General features: G+C 37.6%; 1 protein-coding gene across 1 annotated transcript; it reads left to right on the forward strand.

Moving 5' to 3' along the window:
* The first annotated feature begins 8,759 nt into the window (after nucleotides 1-8,759).
* Nucleotides 8,760-18,275, forward strand: LOC114460795 (NLR family CARD domain-containing protein 3-like). Its single transcript, XM_028442682.1, is given in 7 exon segments — nucleotides 8,760-8,919; nucleotides 9,087-9,294; nucleotides 9,494-11,300; nucleotides 11,378-11,584; nucleotides 11,586-11,792; nucleotides 17,479-17,525; nucleotides 17,648-18,275. Coding segments are annotated over 7 exon segments (3,090 nt in total). The 5' UTR covers nucleotides 8,760-8,835; the 3' UTR covers nucleotides 18,178-18,275.
* The last annotated feature ends 1,731 nt before the right edge of the window (nucleotides 18,276-20,006 follow it).

Consider the following 20,006-nt stretch of genomic DNA (forward strand, 5'->3'; position numbering starts at 1 on the left):
CAATTTCTTTAACATTTATGCTTCAAGAAGATAAACTTTATGTATTTATGTTTAAATTGCTTTAAATTCAGACATATATATATATATATATATATATATATATATATATATATGCACAATAGATTGAGAGAAGAGAAGGAAAATGAGAGGAAAAAAAGAGAATTAAGTAAAAATACATTAATCAATTAAATAATTTAATTTAATTAAAATACATCATAAATAAAAGTAAGGGGGATCAATGATAGTTTCAACACCTAGCAGGAGTAGGCTAACCCAGAGCCACAGAGCCCCCCCCCCCGACCGAGTGGCGCAATTTTTGGTATGGGTGGTCTTTGTGGTCTTCTATATCTACCGTGTAAACTTCACAGCCCTCAAAATAATAATTCAGCTGAAATAAATTGTATTTATATGTTATCATGTAATAAGCCACGCCCACTTTGACCAATCACGAATAACTTTGAGATATGGCATCAGGAGGGACCCAAGATCATACCCATCAAATGTGGTAAAAATTGGCATTTTAAGAGATATAAATATTCCATATTTGCAGTGCCCCCTGGTGGCCTAAATTATTCAAATTTGGTGCATACCCCCACAGTCACATGCCAACTAAGGATCTCAGATTTGGTGTTGTTAGCATTTATTTTGACCGAGATATGTACCAGTTCACGTTTTTTATAACGAGCTAGAAAACGTTACTCGGTAATAATTTGTGAAGCATTAGCATCACAGTGTGTAGCATTTAGAGTTGGCATCACAGTGTGTAGCATTTAGAGTTAGCATCACAGTGTGTAGCATATAGCGTTAGCATCACAGTGTGTAGAATTTACCGTTAGCATCACACTGTGTAGCATTTAGCGTTGGCATCACAGTGTATAGTATTTAGTGTTTGCTTCACAGTGTGTAGCATTTAGCATTAGCATCACAGTGTGTAGCATTTAGCGTTGGCATCACAGTGTGTAGAATTTAGCGTTAGCATCACAGTGTGCAGCATTTAGCGTTAGCATCAGAGTGTGTAGCATTTAGCATTAGCATCACAGTGTGTAGCATTTAGCATTAGCATCACAGTGTGTAGCACTAACTCTCATCCAGTCAGTGTGCTGTTAAACTTCAGAGCTCCAGATATTTGTTGTGAAACTCAGAGCTTTGACATATTTTATTTTCTATAATGTGTGTTTACACTCTTTACCATGATACTCAGGTAGTGCTGTCTGTCTCACACTCATATCTTCAGCTCATCATCTCATGACGTGGAGATGGATCAGGACACGGTGAAGGAACAACATGAGATCCAGACTGAAGATCAGAGGTGAGACCACGTCAGAGCTCAGCACTCACACCTCTGTACATCAGTGTTACACTGTGTGTGTGTGTGTGTGTGTGTGTGTGTGTGTGTGTGTGTGTGTGTGTGTGTGTGTGTGTGTGTGTGTGTGTGTGTGTGTGTGTGTTCAAGGACCAGGAAGCAGCTCACATCTGGACCTGGACCCAGCTGTCTGTCCTTTAGAAGTGACCAGTCCATGGGCAGACCCATTTACTTCAAAGGAGGTCCATCTACTGACCCACAGTGAGTCCACATAAAGAAGGTTGCTGGTTGTCTTCCTGATGGTCCAGGGGCCTCATTTATTGATCCGTTCATAGAACTGGTTCTAAATACGTTCAGACCAATGAAATGTAGAATGTGCACCAGTACAAAAAGAATCAGTATTTATGAAGCGTGTGGACAGAGGTCGTACACACAGCAGTGTTGATTAATCCCACCTGTTCTAAAGCTAGCACATGTTCAGGATCATTTACATTAAGACACGCCTCTAATTGACCATATATGGTAGCAGCAATCCTATTATTCATGGGGTCAATTTGACTTCATTCAATGTTTATCACTGAAAAAATAATAGACTTTATTTGAAGATGATAGGAGGTTCAGAATGTGTGAACAGACTTTTTCCAGTGGATTCTGACCAAAGCTATAAATAAAATCAAGGATCAACTAACAAACAAACATCCTGAACAACGACTCAGTACGTAACCGTATCCCTCTATGACCCATAGAGATGTTGTAATAAATCATCAGAGGTTGATCAATAATTTCTAATCATTGTAACACTCACCAATGGAGGCTCAGACAGCAGCTGGATGTGCACTGGGATGGATTTAGTCCACGTTGTCTGTCGCTCCAACATTTACAATCACAGCATTAATCAGTCACTATATTTTGGGGGAGGAGCCACAGATCAGCTCCATCTTTAGATGTTCTCCTGCAGAGAGCACGGCTCTCCAAATCCTCCAATAGTTGACGATAAGCCATGTCAGCACATTCTAAGTGTTCTTTTCAGCTTGTTCTGTCAACGCTGTGTTTATAACCTGTTACACCATTTACTCATACCATGTACTATATTATTATATTAATAACTTTTATTAATTAGAACAAACAGAACACATGAGGTTTAACATAGATTAACACTCAGACTCTATGTTCTATCTGTAGTTTCACTGTGGTCATCGTGGCTCAGGTGGTAAAGGGTTGTCTTCTGATTGAGAGGTTGGGGGTTCCATCCCAGTACCTGACTATGTGTCGAAGTGTCCTTGGGCGAGACACTGAACCCTAAGTTGCTCCCAGTGGTCGACTAGCGCCTTGCATGGCAGTCCTGTCACACTGATGTGTGAATGTGAGAGTGATTGGGTGAATGAGCTGATATGTAAAGTGCTTTGAGACTGTTTCAGTGTGGTGATAAAGCTCTATATAAATCAAGTCCATTTACTGTATGAGGCCATTATTGTAACAAAACTATTTATGTGTGTGTGTGTGTGTGTAATACAAACGTGTGTAGAATTAGGATTTATAAACATTGTTGTCTGTGTGTAATCCATTCTGTGTGTCTGTAATCACATCCGTATGCGTGTGTCATCAGACATTCTATTGGCTGTCTCTGTACATGTGACTTTTGGAAAATACTTGGAGAATAGCCAACTTTTAACTTGTAACTCCTGCAATGCCGCTTGATTCCAGCAGTTGTTGCTGGTACCAAGTGACTGACCCTCCAATTATATATATATATATATATATATATATATATATATATATATATATATATATATATATATATATATATATATATATAGTGTAGTGTGTATATATATACCTATGTCATATAACATATAATATAACTTATAACATATAATTTATTAATAAAATGCATTTATAACCAAATTACCTCCAACAATGCAGAAAAAGAGGAAGAGGAAACTACCACTAAAAAAATCAGAAGAAGAAGAAGAACAGGGGAAATGGACACTCGGTACATGCAGCTATACAACTTTATTTGTCTTAACAAAGAGATCAATAAAGCTGATCATTTACAAAGTGTCTCGATGGATACTAGATGATGACCATACCTGTCAAGTATCTCGTTTTGGCCGGGAAACTCCCATATTTTACCCCTCTTTCCCGCCATCTTCCCGTATTAGTATTTTCCCGTATTTTTATGTAATGAATAAAAGATGCTTTACTAAACTGAACGCCGTCACTAGCCTCGTGAGAACTGCCACCTGAAATGGCCTGGCTTGGTGGAACTCAGAAAAGAGATGAATGAATGAAGACGTTCTAGCAAAAAAAACAAAGAACTGGTGTAAATATGTTGTGAAATGTGACACAGAGTTTATCTTCCTAAAGACCATCAGGATGGGACACAGTTACACGTTCTGTTAGATTAATAACTGAGATTTTAACGTTTACCACCGCGGAAGTCACCATGAAAAATCAGCCATTCACAAGCTCCACAAATATACACTGCTGTATAAAGTGTTGAAGAATGTAAAGTCTGTAATAAATGTGTCTAATAAGTCATTAGTGAATACCAGAGAACCACATGAGTGAGCATGAGAAATTATAAGAAAATATCTAATGAAAATAAAATGTAAATGTCTGACTTAAAGACAAGCAACGTGAAATTAATAATAAATATGCAATGTGTTGATTCGTATATAAACTGTAAGTATATTAAATAAACACATGTGCTTCATATACACATTTATGTTTTTATTTAGACTGTTTTATAATTTAGGAATTAGGGCTGGATTCAAGATGTATCGAGTTTTCTATTTTGGCGATATAGAAAACTATAATATTTCATATATATATATATATATATATCATAGCTTATTATGTATCAAAATACTAGTTTTAGCAGTCGCTGCTTTTACTTCTCAGAACAACATGTAAAGCTCAGTTAGATGATTAATGAGTGACACATATTGATCAGCTGTTTGCTAATAAATGTCCCTGTATAGCATTTAGCATCAGCAAATTTAACCCAGAATTGTTTTTCTGGTCAGACTTTATTTGATAAAATTATCAAGATTTATATCATGTTTCACCATTTTGAGAAAATATATTGAGATATGAGTTTTAGTCCATATCGTCCAGCCCTAGTAGGAATGTTCACAGTATTTCATTGTTAATAAAGGTTGACCTACCAGATTCTAATCATATAATTGTATTTAGTAAGTGGTCGACAAGTGGGTATTTTAGATTTATTGTACACCTATCCTAAAATATAAGGAATACTGCTTGGTTGAGCGGGTGGGACGGCTCGTAATGGGCGCCAGAAAATTTCCCTTTCAAATTCAAAACTTGACAGATATGGATGATGACAGAGATCTTCATTATAACGGCTGTAGTTGATGACGGCATCACGTTCACTTGATAAATCGTTGCCTCGGCTCCTTACGGCAGTCAGACATTTAATGATAAAAATAATAATAATAATAATAATAATAATAATAATAATAATAATAATATATTCCATCAAAGACAGAACAAACAAACACATACGACATCAATCCATGTACTGTTTGTTCTTTGGTGAGGGAAGGTTAAACTCACTCATGGTTCACATCCCTTCACGTCGTGGTTTGTTCCTACGTGTAACACTATTTTAGTAACAGTTGCTGGGTAGCATTTGGTTAAGTTTGTCTCAGATAGTGTGAACTGTAGCACCTGGAATACAGTGTGTGATGTCATTAAATAATCTGATGTTCCTAGTTATTTAATCACCAATAATGAGTGACTAGGAATGTGTGTGAACCTGTTACACTGACCAGGAGCGTCTGATGGTGAGCGGGTTTCGGCTGGTTGATGGGGAGCCTCCGTCGTCGGGGTCGGCCAGCATTGATGCATTGAGTAGAGCGGTGTTTGTCGATGTCTGTAGGGCTGTATGTGGAACCAGAGTGTCTCTGTACTGCTGCTCTGAGACGTTTTAGATGGGCTTTGGAGGATTTGGACTCATGAGAATTCAGTCCCAATAGTGGTGGAGGCGTTTTCCTGGTGGTTGTTTATGGAGAGTAAGCGGAGGAGAGACAATATAAATAAATAATTTCACAGTATTTTCCACCTTTAATGTGACCTATAACCTGCACAATGCAATTGAAAAACAAACTGAAACATTTCAGGGAGATGAAGTAAAAATAAAAAAAAACTTAGAGAATGAGGTTGCAAAAGTGTCCACACCCTCTTATACAGACCCTTTATAAGAAAAATTGAATATCTTAGAAAAGTTGTTTAATTTCCATGATTTCATTCAAAAAGTTAAACTTTCATAGATTATAGATTCAGGGCCCACAGTCTAAACAATTTCAAGTATTTATTTGTTTATTTTTACATAATTTGGGCTTCCAGCTCATAAAACCCACGAAAACAGAATTTGAAAAATTTAGAATACTGTGAAGAAATCACCATTTACTTCTCAGTTTTTGCAGAAAAAAAGAGGAAAAGAAGGACTGGACTGTTGGCCAGTGGTTCATGGTCCTCTTTTCTGATGAAAGTAAAGTGTGCCTTTCATTCAGTAATCAAGTTCCAAAGGTTTGGAGAAAGATGGGTGAGGAACAGAACCCAAGCTGCTTGAGGTCCAGTGTGAAATATCCACAGTCAGTCATGATTTGGGGTGCTATGTTCTGTTGTTTCCTGACTACAGTTATGTAAAAATAAACAAATAAATACTTGAAATCATTTCAATTGTGGGCCCTGAATCTAATCTATGAAAGTTTAACTTTTTCAATGGAATTATGGAAATTAAACAACTTTTCCATGACATTCAAATTTTTTGGAAAGGGGTCTGTAACTGGGGACGGGGCAGTGTTCAGATTTAACCAATCACATTCAAACTCATGTTAACATGGAGTCAGCACACACCTGCACCATTTAAAGTGCCTTTGATTAAACCCAAATAAAGTTCAGATGTTCTAGTAGCTTTTCCTCACAATTTTGTAGCCACATCTTCCAGCACAAGCCATGGTCCGCAGAGAGCTTCCAAAGCATCAGTGGGATCTCATTGTTCAAAGATATCAGTCAGGTGAAGGGTACAAAATAATTTCAAATGAATTAAAAATAACATGGAACACAGTGAAGACAGTCATCATCAAATGGAGAAAACATGGCACAACAGTTGCAGGAATTTCTGGCAAGTACTGGCTGTGTAGTACATGTGACAACAATCTTCCGTCTTCTTCATATGTCTGGGCTATGGGGTAGGGTGGCAAGACAGAAGCCTTATCTTACCAAGAGAAATATCCAAGCCTGGCTTCATTTTGCAAAAACACCTTTGAAGTCTCCCAAATGCATGGGGGAAAATGTGTTATGGTCCGATGAAACCAAGGCTGAACTTTTTGGCCATAAGTCCAAAAGGTATATTTGGTGCAAAAACAACACTGCTCAACACCAAAAGAACACCATGCTTACAGTGAAGCATGGTGGTGGCAGCATCATGCTTTGGGGCAGTTTTTCTTCAGCTGGAACTGGGGCCTTAGTCAGGGTGGAGGGAATTATGAACAGTTTCAAATACCAAGCAGTGTTGGTACAAAACCTTCAGGCTTCTGTTAGAAAGCTGAAGATGAAGAGGAACTTTATCTTTCAACACAACAATGACCCTAAGCACACAGCCACATCAACAAAAGAATGTGGGGTGATCTGAAGACGGCTGTACACAGGAGATGCCCTCGCTATCTGTCACATTTGGAGCGGTTTAGTAAAGAAGAGTGGGCAAATATTACCTTATCAAGATGTGCCACACTGAGCACATCCTACAGCCAGTTATGGGATGCCCTGAGCATATACAGTGAAGAGGCAGAGAAGCTTGGCCTTCAAGTGAGCTGGACAAAGACCAAGTTTATGCATGTCGGTGATGGACCAGATCCAACCCCTCTTCAGCTTGGCAACAACATTGTTAAGCCTGTCAAGAGCCTTGTATATCTTGGCTCCACAGTTACAGACAATGGGTAACTAAAACCAGAAATTACTCACAGAAGAGCCCTGGCAGCTTCAGCTCTGCGGTCTCTCTGAAAACCAGAGAGACCGCAGCGTTGCTCCATCTCACACAAAATGAAGCTCCGAATTTACAACTTGGCAGTACTCATCCTCTATGGCTGAGAGATGTGGCCCTTGAACAATACTCTGGCTGCAAGAATAGATGGTTTTGATAGCAGGGCTCTCAGAACCATCGAAAACATCAGGTGGCGCCAACAAAGTGCTAAGAGCCCAAAAGTGTCAGCCGAGAGCATCTTGCTTGGCTGCGCTACGACGTACCCGCTGGTTTGGCCATGTCCTCCACTTACCTCCTGACCATCCGACGCAAGCCATTCTTCAGTTTGACCCAAGGGCAGCAGGTTGGAGTCGGGCACAAGGCAAGCCCCGCACACGATGGGTCAACATCATAGCAAACACAAACTTGCCGTGGAAGATGCAGATCTGCTGACACGGGACCGCGAGCTTTGGAAGAAATTGGTTGACCTGGACCGGCCTCACCGCAGCAGCCCAAGTTAATTAGTTAGTTTTATATCTGTACGGTGTTTTCATGTTTATTTATTATTTTTGTATATATATATATATATATATATATATATATATATATATATATATATATATATATATATATATATATATGTATGGTGGTGGTGGACAAAGAGCAGAGGAAAGCCGTTGTGGTCGACATAGCAATACCAAGCGACTTCAACATCAGGAAAAAGGAACACAAGAAACTAGAGAAATACCAGGGGCTCAGAGAAGAGTTGGAGAAAACCTGGAGGGTGATGGCATCAGTGGTGCCCGTGGTCATTGGGGCACTTGGGGCAGTGACCCCCAAACTGGAGGAGTGGCTCCAGCAGATCCCAGGAAATACATCAGACATCTCGGTCCAGAAAAGTGCAGTTCTTGGAACAGCAAAGATACTGCGCAGAACCCTCAAGCTCCCAGGCCTCTGGTAGAGGACCCGAGCTTGGAGAAAAAAAAAAAAGAGAGACCGCCCGCGGAGTGTGAGGAAGAGTTTTTTTTATATATATATAGATATATGTAATGTTTTTAATGTTTGCCCTATGTAGTGTGGTGTGTTAAAATGCCAGGGTGAAAAGAGGCCTATTGAGAGTAGTAAGCACCTCAATCAAAAACCCCCCACCCGGCTGCCCTATCTGGTGGAGTGAGTGGTGAACATGACTCAGCACTTTTGATGGACTATGTTTGTTATTTGAAGTGGTGTTGATGTAAATCTCAGCAAACAGTGGAAGGTGAAAGAGAAAAGGCTTTGTAGGAATGGTCTCCAGTGTGTAGGTGAGTCTTAGACACTGTGTGATCTTCAGATTTATGAAGGATTGAAGCCAAATAAAGCCTCAGTCCAACAGACTTGTTCTCCTGTTCAGTGGAAACATGCTGAGATGTTCCACACGTAAGCTGAGCTCCAAAGGCAGCTCCACACTCACTGCACTGTGGCTCTGCAGGACATCACCCACTGTTACTGATGTTCACATGATGTAAGCAGAGCTTCCTGTGCTTTCCTCCAGCTGCTCCTCAGCATGTCTGAGTTTCTGTGTCTTCTCCACTGCAGCTTGGAGGGCGTGAATGGTTCCTTTGGAGCTGAGCCTGACTCCATCTTTACGGTGTGTAGGTCTACAAAGACACTAAACCTGTGATCAAACCACTGTACACACACACACACACACACACACACACACACACACACACACACACACACACACACACACACACACACACAGATGATTGGAGCAGACCTTCACTCATCACCTTTAATGTGTTTGTGTTCCAGCTGCTGGAGGACAACATCATCAGCTTTGTTAAGGCTGAACTCAAACACATACAGAAGATTGTGGATGGAGATGATCCAGAGTGCTCAGAGAGTCAGATGGAGGGTGAAGATGAGGAGCAGAGGAGGAGCAGGGAGGCCTTTCTGAAGATCACACTGTATTTCTTGAAGAGGATGAAGCAGGAGGAGCTGGCTGAGCGTCTGCAGAGCAGTAAGAGCATGTGAACATCTTCACTGTGAGGAACATCACATGGAGGACACAAAGCTGGCTTTTCTTTTTCAAAGCATGATTCAATCAGTCACATTTAATCTGAGGAACCATCCAGACTGAGAACATCACACACTTTGATCTCCAATGTTCAAACCTGCTCTGACTTCTCCACTCTAACATTAAGTTTGTCTTCATTCAGGAACAAAGGCTCATCGATACCAACGTGAGCTGAAGTCCAAGCTGAAGAAGAAGTTCCAGTGTGTGTCTGAGGGTGTGGCTAAAGCAGGAAGTCCAACCCTCCTGAAGGAGATCTACACAGAGCTCTACATCACAGAGGGAGGGGGAGGAGAGGTCAACAAGGAACATGAGGTCATGCAGATAGAAACAGCATCCAGGAGATCAGACACAGCAGAAAGAGCCATCACACTAGAAGAGCTCTTTAAAGCCCCTCCTGGAAGACCTCGACCAATCAGGACAGTGATGACAAAGGGCGTGGCTGGCATTGGGAAAACACTCTTAACACACAAGTTCACTGTGGACTGGGCTGAAGACAAAGCCCAGCAGGAGGTTCACTTCACATTCCCACTAACCTTCAGAGAGCTGAACGTGCTGAGGGGGAGGAGCTTCAGCTTGGTGGGACTTGTTGATCACTTCTTCTCTGGAAGCAAAGAAGCAGGAATCTGCAGCTTCCAGGACTTCCTGGTTTTGTTCATCTTGGATGGTCTGGATGAGTGTCGGCTCTCTCTGGACTTCCTCAGCACTCAGACCCTGACTGATGTCTCAGAGTCCACCTCAGTGGAGGTTCTGCTGATAAACCTCATCAGAGGAGAATTGCTTCCATCAGCCCTCCTCTGGATTACCACACGGCCTGCAGCAGCCAATCAGATTCCTCCTGAGTTTGTGGACATGGTGACAGAGGTCAGAGGGTTCACTGACCTTCAGAAGAAGGAGTACTTCAGGAGGAGGTCCACAGATGAGAAGCAGGTCAGCAGGATCATGTCCCACATCAGGACGTGTCGTAGCCTCTACATCATGTGTCACATCCCGCTCTTCTGCTGGATCACTGCTACAGTTCTGGAGGACATGTTGAAGAGCAGAGAGGAAGAAGAGCTGCCCAGGACTCTGACTCAGATCTACAGCCACTATGTGGTCATTCAGAACAAAGTCAAGGCAGTGAAGTTTGATGGAGGAGCTGCCACAGATCCACACTGGAGTCCACAGAGCAGGGAGATGATGGAGTCTCTGGGAAAACTGGCTTTTGAGCAGCTGCAGAAAGGAAACCTGATTTTCTATGAGAGTGACCTGACAGAGTGTGGCATGGACCTCAGAACAGCCTCAGTGTGCTCAGGAGTGTTCACACAGGTATTCAGAGAGGAGAGCAGCCTGTACCAGGACAAGGTGTTCACCTTCATCCACCTGAGCCTTCAGGAGTTTCTGGCTGCTCTTCATGTCCATCAGATCTTCATCAGCTCTAAAGTCAACCTGCTGGAACATAAACCACAGAAGAAGAAGAGCTTCAAGGTGTTTACATTTCAAAAACCAACTCTGAACCTTCTCCATCAGAGCGCTGTGGATGAGGCCTTACAGAGTCCAAACGGACACTTGGACTTGTTCCTCCGCTTTTTGCTGGGTCTTTCACTGCCGACCAATCAGAGGCTCCTACAAGGCTTGCTGACACAGACAGGAAATGACTCACAGACCAATCAGAGAACAGTTAAATACATCAAGAAGAAGCTGAGTGAGAGTTTGTCCACAGAGAGAAGCATCAACCTGTTCCACTGTCTGAATGAAGTGAATGATCACTCTCTCCTGGAGCAGATCCAACAGTCCATGAGATCAGGAAGTCTCTCCACAGAGAAACTGTCTCCTGCTCAGTGGTCAGCTCTGGTCTTCATCTTACTGTCATCACAAGAACATCTGGATGTCTTTGACCTGAAGAGTTTCTCTCCTTCAGAGGAAGCTTTTCTGAAGCTGCTCCCAGTGATCAAAGCCTCCAAGAAAGCTGAGTATGTAACTCTAGAAGACCATGTCTTTAATTTTCTCACAGACAAACATCTGGAAGGTTTCTCTGATTCTTCATCAGGTTGGGTTTCTGTGGTCTCTCAGAGAGAAGCTGTGCAGCTCTGTCCTCAGTCCTCAGCTCTCAGTCCTCCAGTGTGAAACATCTGGACCTGAGTAACAATGATCTGCAGGATTCAGGAGTGAAGCTGCTGTGTGAAGGACTGAAGAGTCCTCACTGTAAACTGGACTCTCTCAGGTCAGTGAGATCACATGTTCCATCAATATTGTCCTGTTCCTGGTTTCCTCACTTGTTTCCTGAGTTGTGGATGTTTTTCTGAATCCAGTCTGTCAGGTTGTGTCATCACAGAGGTGGGCGGGGCTTCTCTGGCAGCAGCTTTGAGCTCCAACTCCTCCAGTGTGAGAGAGCTGGACCTGAGCTACAACCATCCAGGAGACTCAGCAGTGAAGCTGCTCTCTCAGAGACTGAACACTCTGAGGTGAGACACATCACAGCAGCTCATCACATGTTCACATCAATCCCCATCACATGTGTGACAGAGAGCTGTATCAGAGGAATGTGATGAAGGTGTGAGAGGTGGGACACTAAAGGAGGAGGACTGGGACAGGTTAGAGGGATGAAGGACAGCAATAAGAAGGTAGTGAGGTGTGAGGAGAGGCTGATGGAGAACTATGAGGAGCTGATGAAGGAATGAGAGAGAAGATCAGAGGAGGTGGAACCAATCAGTGAGGATTGTGTTCATACAGAAATATAAATATATCTTATGAAATTATATTTTATTTATTGCTCTGACACAAGTTATCAAGTCAAAAAATTAGGGATGAACTGAAATGTAAATTACTGGCTGAAGCCTGAAATAAATGATTGCATTTCCAGCTCTGAATGTTACTAACCACTAAAATTAAAACATTGTAATTGTATAAATTATTCCCAATGTTTCAAATAATCAATCAATTAAAGGTAGGGTAGGGGATTTTTTTTCCAGATACACTTTTTAAGTTTTTGGTTGAAATTTTTTTAATGTTCTGACAGAAACTAATCTTATGTTCTCTGAAAAAGGAACAAAGAAAATCCATCATGTGTAGCAGCTGTAAACCTGTAAAAACTTTGACCAATGAAAAAAGACCGTTCGGTTTTTTATGAACCAATCATGTCTCTCTTTCTCCCTGCTCGTTCTCCACCCCTCACGTCCATGATTCCACACTCATAGTGCGTCATTGATGACAGACTTTAAACAGAGTTTTAAGTCAAGTTTTTTAACATACATTATATAATGATAAAGTTTAGTGTTTACTTACTGCTGAATGAGATAACGTAGTTTCTACACAATACTAACAATGAGCTTAGATCCACTTCTGCAGCAGCAGTGCTAATGCATGTGAGTGAGACGGAGCACAGAGGGGAGGGGAGTAAGCTGCACTCAAAATCATGCTAGCTTTCAAAAATCACCTACCCTGCCTTTAAAATATGAAAATATTTATTTAGCACTGACATTCCAACAATGCGTAATATAAAATAAAATAATAAAATGTTTAACTTGACCCACTCATACAATTATTAAAACAGAAATATGTATGTTTTTAAAACATTTTAAATCTCTTTCAAACTGTAGACTTATGGTACAAATATCATTGTTTAACAATTGTTAGAGTTTGTGAGCTAACTCTTGTGTTCAGTACCTGAGATTTCATACAGAGAGACATAGTCAGAGGTTTTGCTGAATCAATCAATCAATTTATTAGAGATGAACAGAAAATGAATCAACAAGTCATAACAAGTCAATAGAAGAACAGACACTCATCTAAAACACAGCTGTGGTCCTCAGGGTCTGCTTTTTTTTATATATATTTATAAATCAAATGATCAGCTCCTTGTAATTACTTAAAGATGTCATTTACTGGTGATTTAAAGCAATACAAGTTATGTTTAAGATTTATTGATTTATTCATTATTATTAATCATTTAGGGGTCTATGGTGTCTGTTTATTTAATTTATTTAGGTATATAGAACATGAGTTGTTTAACATGTATTAAGTTTCATTTTAGAATAGAATTATAATTATTTGTTAATGATTTAGACTTTGTACATTTTGGGTCAAACTAACATTTTAGTGTAAATCTGATTGTCTTGTTTATTTCTGATTTGTCTCTTTGTTTACGTACATGGTTGTGTTATTTTTTAGATTTAGATTAAGTTGAAATCAGATGTTCTGAAACTGTTTGTCCTTGATCTGACAGCTAACAAGTTGATCTGAATATATTTTATGAATAGATTTATTGAGTATAAAGATATATAATTATAGTATTACACACAAAAAGTAACCATGAATAATAATCCATTCTAACATTTCCTCTCGTCACACTGTTTAACAGTGTGACTATATAAAATTATGAATAAGACAAAATATTTAATTCAGACTATGTTTTAATATGTTATATTAACGTTATTTGGAAATTATATCAGGTTACTTAATGTAAGCTTGTTAATTTGTTTTATTGTTATTTTTCCTTTAATTTTATTTCAAGTTATATTCCTATTTTGTTTACCATTTTTAGAGTGGGCCAAAAACTTTTATTTAACTTTATTACATTTGTTTGGATTTACTGTTAGACTATGTTTTAATATAAGAAAAAAGTTATAAGTAGATCAGAACAGAATACAAACATGATTTGTGTTTAAATTGAATATACATAGTAAACTTGAAATTAGCCACTTATATTTATCTGTACAAACAATAACTGGAATACATGATCATCAAAATCAATCTTATAAAACATCACATGATTACAAAAGATGTTTTAAGATTTATTCAATACAGATTTTATAATTTCTTTATTACATACAACCTCATAGTGTGGTGAGTCTATGATTGCTATGTAGTGTGTGTGTATTTTATTTTAATATCACTTCTCTTTCCATGTGAATGTGAAAACCCACAGCAGGAACCTTAACTGATTGATTGATTGATTCTTATTTCTTAGTGAGGAAAAATACATTCACGGTCCTGCCTGCCCACAGCGACCAATCAGGAAATGACTTTCAGAAATTATTATCAGTCTTTATCAAATTTATATGGAAGCTTTTGAAGCACAAACAACAAAAAATTGATTATGATTTTTTTAAATATTTCAAGTTATAATTTCTATCTAATTCTCTCCATGTCTACATATGTATTTATCTATATGAGGGTATAAATACACATAAGGGTTTTAGTTGTGAGATTTTTAGAACATAAATAGAGGAAAATGACAATATTTTACACAGTTGTAACATAATATTCAAACTGACAGATTATTAAAGAAGTGAATAAAAAAGTAAGAAAATAACCCAAAGAACTGAAAAGTAAATCAAATCATTAGAATAAAACAGTAATTAGAACAAAACAGAAATGTAACCAGGTGTTATGTTAATTTATGCCTCTACTAATATTTATGTAGCTTACAAGGGAACAGATTTGTGATTGTATTTATGTCTTTATTATCTCTCTAAAGAGTCCTAGTTAAATCTATAGACCACGTACCATGTACAGTTCAGCCCCCCCACCTTTGATTAGACGTTTTAGGTGGTGAGGTTGTTTTTATAACCTCAGGTGATCAGCCACTGTTCTGCATTCTGGGCCAGGGTCTATACAGTATATATGATTCCTCAATATATGAAATAATGTTATCCATGTCTGTTATTAAGATCATTTGTTCATTTACCTTTTAACTAAAAATATTACTTTTATATATCTGTGTGTGTGTGTGTGTGTGTGTGTGTGTGTGTGTGTGTGTGTGTGTGTGTGTGTGTGTGTGTGTGTGTGTGTGTGTGTGTGTGTTTTTTCCAAAATATCTTATTTAATCAATGTTTATATGTTGTAATTATTCTGTTGTGTAAGTGTTTATTTTCTAGGTCAAACAATGTTATTTTTATATTCTTTCTGTATCAGTTGTGAACAAGTTGTGTTGTGTGTTATCTAATGTTCTTTCTACCAGTTCACTGCAGTTCACACAAGATATAGTTTCATAATCATTCATTTCATTCATGTCAAAAAGAGGAGAAATTCATTTCTGGTTTATCTATTAAAGCTGTTTTAATTTAATATATGTTGATTTGGACATTTCTGATTTAAGATCAGAAAAACATTTGTTTGATGTGTGTTTTGTTTCTATGTTTATTATTATTAAATAATGTAATAATGTGAAAGTTGTTACTTTTTAGGACATCAGTGATTTTAAATGAAATATTCAAAATCAAATTAAAACATAAATATTGTTGTGGTTACTATTTTTTTCTTAGTCTTTATATATTTTAGGTTTAAAAATAAAATAATTACTGGTCTAAGGAGGAGATGTTTTTATGTGAAACATTTCAAATCTAACTTTGAAACAAAGGCTGAACTTTTATTAAAAAGTTTCTCAACCAAAATGTATTTTAATTTATTTTCCTAATTTGATTTTACAATTTAAGTTTTTTAGTTTGTTCAATAATTAGTATTTGATCTTATTTCATTAATGTTTTTGTTTTTTAATTAAACATGAGACAAATTACAGAATTATTAGCGTTATCTATAAAACCTTATGGGATTGAACATATAGTTTTGATTTAATGATTTCTAAACTGAAGGGTTTCATGTTAACATACACCAACATATTTTAGCAGCATCAGCATTATTGTTTTCTGTGACGTGTCCTTCAGTCTTTACTTGTTTTATCAGGAGGGAATGATTAGAACACTTTAGTTTAGTCTTTTCCCAGCAGCAGAGTTTTTTCAGAGTGTTTCCTTTTGAGGGAGAGTTCATTCATAGTATCCATAGCAACGGTCATCTACCAATCACTAACAGCAACTGATAGATGACATGTCCAGATCAGTCAGATCAGATTATTTATCATTATTCTTATTTCATATTTCATATTATTATTATTATTATTATTATTATTATTATTATTATTATTATTATTATTATTATTATTATTATTATTATTTTGATGTCATGTTTTTGTAGGAAACAGTTTGTTCTTTCTTCTGAGTTTAACATAATCAAAACTATCTGGATGGAGCCATTTTGAGTCTATAAGTTTTTATAATGTGTGTTTGGCTATTTTCAAAAAACAAAGTTGTCCTGATTTTTTATTTTATTTTATTATTACCCAAGAGGTTTTTGGTAAATTGTCATTATAACAAAAGTATTTTGTGTTGTCATATTTGGTGCCTTTGGAGATCAACTTATTTATTTATTTATTGACTTATTTAAGTATTTGTTTACTTATTTCTTCATTTAATTCATTCATTTTTATATTTATTTGTGTGTCAGTCTTCATTTATTCAAATAATTTATTTTTAGCCAATTTTAGTTGCAAAAGTTAAAGTAGTAAAATATATTTAAACTAAAGTATTTTATAATTATTATTTATAGTGTTAATTATTTGTGTAAAGTTGTTCAGCTAATGTTCAAATCTATGTTTCTTTTTATTTTATTTTTTTTCATGTGTGTGTTTATGTGTAGATATATATGTATGGGTGTATATGTATTTTATCAATCTCTATTTATCAGTTATATATGGGTGTGTAATTATATGTGTTAGTGTATATATATGTACATTTATGTGAATGTTGAAGTTTTAGATACAAAGTCATAAATATATTTTATCAAGATTATTGTTATTATTTATTAAAGAGAAGTGTTGAGAGGTTAGTAAATTATACTCTTGTGAATATGTATTGATGTCTTATGTTTAATTTTCCTTTTTATTATGTTTTTGAAATAATCACTATATACAGTCAATCAATAGGTTTGTTTATTCATTTATTTATCATTGTAATGTATTAGAATTCATAAGACAAATGTATTTCTAATGGGAGAATTATGATTTAGTGTGTGATATTATCCACATTCAAAAACTAAAAAGAATAAAAATATGTACGACTACCAAACTTATTTAAACTGCAAAGGACCAAATAGTGTAAATATACATATATATAATAGTGTATAGTTAAGATCAGAGGAGGTGGAACCAATCAGTGAGGATGAAGAGAGGAACACTTTGAAGGAGATGAAGAAGGTGAAGCTGTTGAAGACAAACCAGTAGAAACATGGAGAGCTTGATGGAGATGGCATCAGGTTTCTGAGCAGCACTTTGGACTCTTTAGGTGTGTAAATCACTGCCTGTGTTTGCTCCTGCAGGGCGGACCATGGAGGAGAGCAGAGGATCAAAGCTGGTGTGAGGAAGTGTAAGTGTGTGTGTGTGTTCATTCAAAGTGTCCTCATGAAGCTCTGAGTGAATGAACATGTCAGTGATACAGAGACAATGAAGCATCACATGATCAACTGTTGTTTCTTTGTGTCTCATCAGATTTCTGTCACATTCACCTCGACACAAACTCCATCAACAGAAACCTCAGACTGTCTGACAACAACAGGAAGGTGACATGGGTGGAGGAGGAGGAGCTTTATCCTGATCATCAGGACAGATTTGATTACTACTGTCAGGTTCTATGTAGTACTGGTCTGACTGGTCGCTGTTACTGGGAGGTGGAGAGGAATGGAGATGTTAATATAGCAGTGAGTTACAGAGGAATCAGAAGAAAAGGAAACAGTTATGATTGTTGGTTTGGATCTAATAATCAGTCCTGGAGTCTGAGATGTTACAGTGGTTTTTACTACTTCATTCACAATAACATATTCACACGTACCTACTGTCCCTGTGGTTCCTCTGGTAGAGTAGGAGTGTATGTGGACTGTCCTGATGGACGTCTGTCCTTCTATGAAGTCTCCTCTGACTCTCTGACACTCATCCACACCGTCTGTACCTCCTTCACTGACACTCTGTATCCTGGGTTTGGGTTTTGGTTTGGTTCCTCAGTGTCTCTGAGTCCTTTGTGAGACAGACAGACAGACAGACAGACACAGCTACACAGACAGACAAACACACAGACACACCGACAGACAGACACACACAGCTACACAGAAAGACAGACACACCAACAGACAGATACACACACACACAGACAAACAGACACACTTACAGACAGACACAGCTACACAGACACACACACACAGACAGACAGACAGACACTTAGACAGACACACAGACAGACACTGAGACAGACACACACACACAGAGACAGACAGACACACAGACAGACAGACACACACAGCTACACTGACAGACAGACAGACAGACAGACAGCCAGACAGACAGACAGACAGACACAAAACAGGCAGCCAGACAGACAGAGAGATAGACAGAAGTGTCTCTGAGTCCTCTGTGAGACAGACAGACAAGATGACTGACTTCCTGTTTGGTTTTGGGCGGGGTTATTATGCATCTTTTTGCTCATCTTGGGGTCAATAATACATGTAAATTTGATGTGAATCCATTGAAAAATAGCAAAGATACAGCATTTAGAATGTGACGGCGAAGGATTTTACAGTGACATTATAGGCCCCTCCCACTGATCATAGCCTGTTTTTTCTATCAGGACCTGTTCCCATCTTATAAGATTCATCCAACACTATTTTGAAGTCAACACGACATATCTTCTTTCCGGACGCCTAAAAGTGGAACCCTCTGAGAACACAAAGCATGAGGTCACATCTGTCTCATGTTCTTCTTCTCCACAAAATTGAAACTGTTCCTAATTCACAAGTTATATTATGAATGATGATAAATGTGTACAGAATAAAGTAGATGATGTTAGTCCATCACCTGAGGATTATAGAGGGGATACATTTTCTATCAGGCACAGTGAGACAGGCTGAAATCATTTGTATCTCCTGATAACATGTTCTGGTCCACAGTCCTGTATCACCATGTGTCTGTGTTGAGAATGTCTGAATAAATGCTATGAAGTTATGATGATCAACAGAGGCTGAATAAAAAAATACACCAATATCTAAAGATCAGATCTCCTGTGTAAAGGAAAGTGAGTTACATCAACAACTACTGTGGGCAGTGCTGCAGTAAGTTCATCAGAACATCATTGAGTGAAAAAGGTGGATCTGAGTCTGACAGTGTGTTCAAATGTTCACAGTGGTGTTGATTTTACTGTATCACAAGTTGGACACATTGATCTATAGACTGAATTACAGCGTGTTTGAGTCTAGAACCCACACTCACAGAAATATTTAACCCTAACTTTTAGGATTTATGTAATTTTATTACATGACAAATACCCATTCACTTTTTTTAGATAATTTTAATACAAACCTACCAAATAAACCTTATATGATTTATATTCATTAGTGTAATAATGCCTATTTATTTGAAATGTATAATCCTCAGGTTTATGTGTTTTGTATTAATAAAGTATAATTACTCTAATTTAATTATAAGGAGAGTAATTATTTAAAATACATAAAGTATATTGTTTGAATTACATGTTATTTATGCTTATGTAATAAACCAAATTAATCAAAATGCATCACATTTATGTCATTTTTTTTCATTCAGTATGATCTTAATGATCCATAAGAACAATCAGATCAGACCACCTTGTTAATTCAGCAGATTTATTAACAAAGCCTCTCAATAGGTAAAAATAAATAAATATTTTTTTTATATATATAAATCACAATGCAAAAACAGACGAGTCCAATAAATCTGTCTTGTCAAAAAATTCAGCTCAACAGAGCAAAGTGCAAAACTGTTTTCAAAAATAATTCTATAAAAGAGCTATTTAACACATAACTAGCTCCCATTGAATCTGATA

This window comes from Gouania willdenowi, unplaced genomic scaffold, assembly GCF_900634775.1.
Source record: "Gouania willdenowi unplaced genomic scaffold, fGouWil2.1 scaffold_6_arrow_ctg1, whole genome shotgun sequence".
In the NCBI taxonomy this organism is placed as follows: Eukaryota; Metazoa; Chordata; class Actinopteri; order Blenniiformes; family Gobiesocidae; genus Gouania; species Gouania willdenowi.